We start from the raw sequence: 7500 nt of genomic DNA, 5'->3' as shown, positions 1-7500 counted from the left end.
AACACTGACTGACAGAGTAGTTAATACACGCCCGCAATGGAGTGGGGTCGGAGTGATCTGTTTTGGTCAGATCATCACACCTATGTAAATGTATAGGTTAAATGTCAAGGACACATGAGTATATGCGTCTTACTGTTAGATGATCTGTTTTGCTGAGTGTTTTCTCCCCCCATGATTTCTTTGTAGGTTTACGTTCCAATCTTCAATCTTCAAATTGGCAGGTCAGCCGTCATTACTGACTATTAATGACCTGTGTGCGCAGAGGCGTAAATACCTAGCTAAAACCTAAGTAGACCTATCTTTCCCTCCGGAGGGGGTGACAATGAGAAAGAGCATGTATACATACTCCCTCCCACCGTCACTCGCAGCGTCCCTCCGGGGAGGAAAAAAAAAAAAGGGGGGGGGGGGGGGGGGACTAAACTGTGATCTTGCTCAGCTCCCTCTTGAAAGCTGCCAAGGAGGGAGCCTCTGCTGCTGTTGCAGGCAGGGAGTTCCAGACGGGGATGGTTGATGGGAAAAAACTGTATTTATAAGGGTCAGAGGAGGAGCTAAGATGGACAAATTAGAGGAGCTAAGATGGAAGTTCATTTGATTTGAATTTTATGGGGTCAGAGACTCACGTCGGTGAAGTGATCTTTTTTTTAATTTTTTTAACACAGTCAGAATATGTTGGTTTCAGTTTTACGTGGTTTTTAATGAGAAGTAAGTGAACTAGTTCATTAAATGTTTCAGGCAACTTTTTCACATTATTCTGTGTTCATCAACTGGTTTTAAAATGTGACGGGAGATCAGCCTTGAAATTACCCTTTTTTGCGATTGAGCCATAAGCATCACCATTAGATTCGTCATGTCTGGATTATCAGTAAATTTAATGATTACTATTTACAGATACGGACAACGTGAACTTAATCAGTATCTTTACCAGCGTCATTGTCTTCCAATACGGGGTGACCGATTTTTTTTCTTTACAAATTTTAATTTTCTGGCTGATCCAGTATGAACAGGATTTACCCAAAGTAGGTGCAAGTCGATCAATACACGCAGGCACGCACGTGGCCGATACGAACGAAGAAAAAAAACACTCACAAAAAACGCAGTGAAAGTTGTCAGCAGAGTATCACGCACTGTCTGTATGTATGGTGTGCTCAAGACAGGCGAAAGGGGGTTGCCCTGACAACCGGCAGGCCAGCCAACGCTGTCTGCAAACTACGTCATCTTATGTAAAATACGGAGGCGTTCTTCTCTGCCCAATGTCCTTCCGTTCGTCAGCTTGTCCGTCTGTTTTATTTCTTCTGCTGTCTGTCTCTTCGTCTGTATGTTTCTTCTGTTCCTCCTCTTCTCTCTAGGTATGTAATAATGGCATGATCTCTCTTACGAATACATTAAAGAATAATGAAGGAGGTGAGGCAAACCCCTCTGTGAACATCACAATTTCAACACAATATTTTATGTTTATCACTGAAAAAAAACCGTGTTTTCTGTTTTACATAAAGTGCCTATCTGCACATGATCCCTCCCACGAAAGCATCAATGTTTATACATACAGGTGTGAGATAAACCCTCTGTAAAATTAATACATTTCAGCACAGTGTTTTATCATCAGGAGATTCATGTTTCCTGTTACACAGTGCCAATCTGCCCAGCAATATGCGCCTGAGTGACTGTACCCCTACCCCACCCCCCACCCATCACCCCACCCCCTGACTGGGGACCACCATCACGCCTCCAGGTCCCCTTGGAATCTGCCGACACCAAGGACTTTGACATGAACTGTGAGCATACACATGGAAGTGGTAAGGCAAAAAACACTGAGGTCACAACGAAAGCAGGGCATGAAAGACCAAGGAACTTTGAGATGTTTTTATACTGTATTCAATGAGGATGAGGATGAGGATAAATCATGATGCTCCTGTGGTGGTCTGGACAAACGTCAATATATTTGCGACAAGGCTGTACTCTAGCCTTCCTTCCAGGCATAACCAGACATTAACCTGGTCCGAAAGATAGATACACCATTGGTGAACCCGGCCGAACACCATTAAATTCCATTAACTGTTTAGTGAAAGAAACAAACGAATGGTTTTTAAACTTAACGCATTGTCCCTACTGTTCGTGTTTCTTTTCAATGAAACTTTGTACATTGACAGGGAATCGAATTTTGTCTGATGTGATGGAAAATGATTGTTGATATGTATTTGCCTGCTTGCGCGTGTGGGCCTTTTGTATTTGTTTCCTTTTTTAACGTCACTCTTTTCGTTTTGATGGTGTGTGTAAAAAACGTTCATGTGTTTCGTTTCTATGCACCCAGAAGGCACATGAAATTAACTTGCTGTGTCTTGTCTTGTTCTGATTTGAGAACTCTGAGCAAACTTACCAGAAGCGCATCCGTGAGGTGGGTGACCCTTTGATTCGAACCCACACCACACTCAGCTATGGGCTGGCCTCGGCCTCGGGCCGAAAAATACCATACATAGTTGACGGGGCTCGAACCTCCGACGTTCTTCCAGTCAGTATCAAGCAACGCTAACGACTTTTGGTATTGGCAATTTTTTTTTTTTTAATCTATTTTCTGTTTCTTTCTTTCTTTCTTTCTTTATTGAATTATATACTGATTCAAATTGGAATTGCATCAACTCTTACACCGAACAATGATCGGATTGTATCTGTCGTAGTGTGGGAATTTCCACTTTAGAGCATGGACATGCTCCACCATAGAGCACGTAACAGAACGAAGCTTAAATGGTGGAGGATTATCTCTCTCCCCGTGTCGACATTTCATTGTAAATTGTCAACCGTTTTTTTTTTTTTTTTTTTAATGCTTTTCCTTCGATTAACTTCTACATGCGGAGACACCATTTACACATATAGTATATGTATACATATGCATATTACGAGAGGACTTCATATAAAATTTGTCCTTCTTCTCCTGTCCAATTCATTCAAATCGCGCACTTCATCAACGAAAATAGCGATTATATACATTTAAACTATACGTCATCTACTAAAAAAACACGATTATGATTATACTGACTAAATTGAGGCGTTATAGCTATTTCGCTTTGACTTTCAGTATATATATATATGGTTAATATAATTAATATATATGTATATATATTAATGGCTAATGTAATTAATATATATATATATGTATGGATGGATGTATGGATCTATCTATCTATCTATATATACTGAGGCGTTACATAGATATAGATGTATTCATCTCCTATCTATATATATGACTTACATATATATATATATATATATATATATATATATATATATATATATACCTTTCTCTATCTCTCTATCTCTATCTGTGTGTGTGTGTGTGTGTTTGTTGTTACGTCAAGTGGTTTGTTCATATATATACATGTGTATATATTGTTGAATATGCCAAGCGATTTGTTCATTCACAGATGAAGCAAGCATATGTTATAGTTAAGACCTCTTTTACTCACACCTGTTTGCAACTTAAGAAGAAACATGTAAATATCTGTTAAATACACACACACACACACACACACACACACACACACACACACACACACACACACACACCTGCTTTCCACACAAAGTATGCGCACAAACACCCCTAAAAAGTTTGAACGACTCGGAAGGGGACTGATAAGTGATCATGTTTTTTTGTTTTTTGTTTTGTTTCGTTTTGTTTTGCTTGTCCGTTTTTTTGTTTTCTTTTTCTTTGTGTGTGTGTGTGTGTGTGTGTGTGTGTGTGTTTGTTGTTGTTGTTGTTGCTCTACTACCGAGCGAGGAGGGGAGACAATTACGGATGGTTATCTGGGAAACATTTACCTGCCAAGACAGATCTATAATGTTTACCTGCAACAACAGATCTCATTATCAAAAAACAAAAAAACAAAGAAACCTCAGGAATAATACAATACAATACAATACAATACACGCCTATCTATTCACGCGCCTGCATCCATGTTCCCTGCGAGTCAATTCCGCTGCAAAGAAAATCCGAACGCACTGCCCCCCGCCACCCCCCCCCCCCCCCCCCCCCCCCCCCCCCCCCCCCCCCCGCCTCATTCAAATGAATGTTCTCTTTTTTGTAATAGCAAAATCAATCCAACACAGAACATCAATCTAATTAAGTGATTATGGGAGTTCTTTAAATGCCACGAAACAAAGTCCAAGTGTCTTTTTTCTTCTCTCTCTCCTTTTTTTTTTTTTTTTTTTTGGCGTCTTTTAAAAATGTTACTCGCAAATGCATACAAATAGAGAGACCGGAAAGAGGGTGATGGAGGATGGCACAAGGGAAGAGAAAGATTGGGAGGGGATACCACAATGCTTACCAATACATAAGATTCACACACACCTACATACATACATACATACATACATACATATATATATATATATATATATATATATATATATATATATATAGCACATACACACAAAAATCAAAGAACCAGCTCAGGATCCTAATATCACTTATGTCACTCAGTAATATGCAGATAAATTAGTTTCTTAATTCAAGGTATTGATACCGTAGACTTTCAAACGACTGTGCATTTTCATATTATACTATGTTGTTTTCAGATTTTATCTTTCCTTCTTTTACGTATATAACACATGGACCGTTGGTATCACATTGTTCTACAGCGTGATCTGCAGCTTAACTATAAACAGCAAGAGGTTAAGAGCAGGCTGGCAGTTGTTTGCGATACAGAGCCAGTTGCATTGCTCGGACGGAAGAGCCTAGTATGGTCGTAACCCGCTACTAACTGTGTGTATTATGGAACTGACCAATGGTGTAGTTCGGTCAACGTAGGCATTTAGTCACGTGTAACTGTCAAAAGGTTAGAACCAAGCAATGCAACTGGCTCCAGGCTGGACGCTACAAAGACCGCGAGACTGGTCTGTGTCAAATGGCTAAACATTTTAAACCAAACAGGCGAACAGTTCTTCAAACTAAACAGAAGAGGCGTAAACAAGGGACCTTGGCCCTGGCTGGATTCCTTTCCCTGACAAAGTATAAGGACGGTTGTGTCCAACCAGGATATGTCTTCACTACTGCTTGAGGACCCGATCCAGAAAAGAAAAAAAAAGAAGTTTACTTCGTCTCCTCATTCATCGTGCTGACGAGAGACTCCATCATATAGTTAAACGATTGCGAAATATCTGTAACAAAAATTCCTTTGTGTATCTGTTTGTCTCACCTTCCACCACCCCCATCCCTCGCCGCCAGTAACAAAGCTGTTGAAACACGTCTTTCCTTTTTGTATCGATAAAGCTTTCAAGATCGGAAAATAATTATGTGAATTATCAACCATTGTTTCGTTATTTTCAATCCTTACCTCTGGGGCCTAAGGCTTAATCAATAGATATGTTAGTGTCAGAGCACCCCTGCAGTGCCCCACCCCACTACTCACCTATTTCCTCCAACCTCTCCCTTCATTTCCGCTAATCTCTCTCTCTCTCTCTCTCTCTTGTGTGAGACAGCAGCTCACATTTCTTTCTCATCACGCATTACACCTCTTCGTCCTCCACCCTCCAAAGTTCTACATCAATAGTTTCTGTGTGAAAGGAGGAGGCAGAATGGTTAAGACGCTCATCTGCCAATACAGTGTCCTTGAGGGTGTGGGTTCGAATCCCGGTCTCGCTCTTCCCCAAGTTTGAGTGGAAACTCGAACTGGGCGTCTAGTCATTCGGGTGAGACGATAAACGGACGTCCCGTGTGCAGCACGGGCATGGCTACTGAAAACAACAACCACCCATGGAACATAACTGAGTGTTGTCCTCTTGAAAACCTCTGCAGGAAAAATCCATTGTAATAGGTATACAAAGAGGTGTGTATATATATATATATATATATATATATATATATATAGATAGATAGATAGATAGATATAGATATACAGATATATATGTATATATGTATAGATATATATATATGTGTGTGTGTGTGTGTGTGTGTGTGTATGACTGTGTGCGCTCAAGGCCTTAACTAAGCGCGTTGGGTTATGCTGCTAGTCAGGCATCTGCCTAGCAGATGTGGTGTAGTGTACATAGATGTTATAGATTTGTCCTGACGCAGTGACGCCTCCTCGAGAAACTGCAACTTGTATATTGAATATCTCCCCGCTGTGTGTGTGTGTGTGTGTGTGTGTGTGTGTGTGTGTGTGTGTGTATTTGCGTGTACAGACTGGTGTCTCAAATCCTGTCTGCTCCAGAATGACAACCCTTTGTGATACACTGGACAGCACCGTTTTAAGGTGAGTAAAGACACCTGCCTGAACCCCCTACCCCCACCTCCCAGTGTTCTTCTTCCCTCTTTTAGTGATGAAACCTATCCTTGAACATTTGTTTCAGTTAGAAAGGGGACTCAAACACAGCAACGTTCAACACAAGTCCTCCCAGAAAGCTGTCTGCCAGTTACCTTTTTTTTTATACAATGAATACACTCTATTATCCAACAACAAAATTCCAGTTCTTTCTCTTCAGTTACCTACCATAGGTTTATTACAATATAGGATTGTTAGTACCAAATGGCAAAATGATGTTCACATAGAGCGAAGTTTGTTCGCTAACTTCGTCAAAAGTACTGACGTGAACGGATCGATCTCTTCTGCACCTAAACTGGGTTCTGGTCAAAGTTTCCAGGCTGTGAAGACGGTGCAGGTCCGATTCGCCCGTTCCCGTTCCGCCCACCCTTTGATCGTGTCGCCACTAACGTAGGCCGCTTGAGAGTTTGACTCTTTGTCCCGTTTCGCCTACCCGCCATTCCTGTTTCGCCCAGTCTCTTTGTAAGCATCGGGGGAGAAGTTTCAGAGTTTTGGATGGAGCGTCTTCTGGTTTTAAATGTTTAAACCTGTTTAGACTGATATCTTAATGTAATGTGTGCGTGCGTACTTGCTTGCATGCAACGTGTGATGTTGACACACACACACACACACACACACACAATCACCCACAGAAGGAGAGACAGCGATGAAGAAAGTTAAAGTCACACACACACACACACACCGGCACACACACACACACACACATCCACCACCAGAAGGAGAAAGAGACAGCGATGAAGAAAGAAATGGACACACACACACACACACACACACACACACACACACAGAAGGAAAAAGTGACGATGAAGAAAGAAATGGACACACACACACACACACACACACAGAAGGAAAAAGTGACGATGAAGAAAGAAATGGACACACACACACACACACACACACACACCACACACACACACACACAGAACCACCCACCTTGATGGGCACACAGACGAGCACCAGCAGAAGATCGGCGGAAGCCAGGGACAGGAGGAACACGTTGGTGACGGTCCGCATCTTCCTGTAGTACGATATGGAAAAGATGACCAGACAGTTGCCCACCAGACCCAACAGCAAGGTCAAAGAGTAGGTCAGGGTCACGGGGACCAGCTCCTCTAGCGGGATGTTGTTGACGGACTCGTTGTAGTCGTAGTAGTACTCGTAACTGTAGGTGTCCGCATGGTAGTAGCCG

General features: G+C 41.7%; 1 protein-coding gene across 1 annotated transcript in view; it reads right to left on the bottom strand.

The window, feature by feature from the left end:
* LOC143294560 (somatostatin receptor type 5-like) overlaps positions 1 to 7500 on the bottom strand; it is a 100923-nt gene that overhangs the window by 93391 nt on the left and 32 nt on the right. Inside the window, exon 1 of the mRNA XM_076605935.1 lies at positions 7245 to 7500. This exon is cut by the window's right edge and continues 32 nt beyond it. Within this exon, the coding sequence (XP_076462050.1) occupies positions 7245 to 7500 (256 nt within the window). The remainder of the gene's footprint in view (positions 1 to 7244) is intronic.

Source organism: Babylonia areolata, chromosome 20 (genome assembly GCF_041734735.1).
Source record: "Babylonia areolata isolate BAREFJ2019XMU chromosome 20, ASM4173473v1, whole genome shotgun sequence".
Taxonomy (NCBI): Eukaryota; Metazoa; Mollusca; class Gastropoda; order Neogastropoda; family Buccinidae; genus Babylonia; species Babylonia areolata.
The sequence above is the reverse complement of the archived record's forward strand: the minus strand, read 5'-3'. Positions and strand labels throughout refer to the sequence as shown.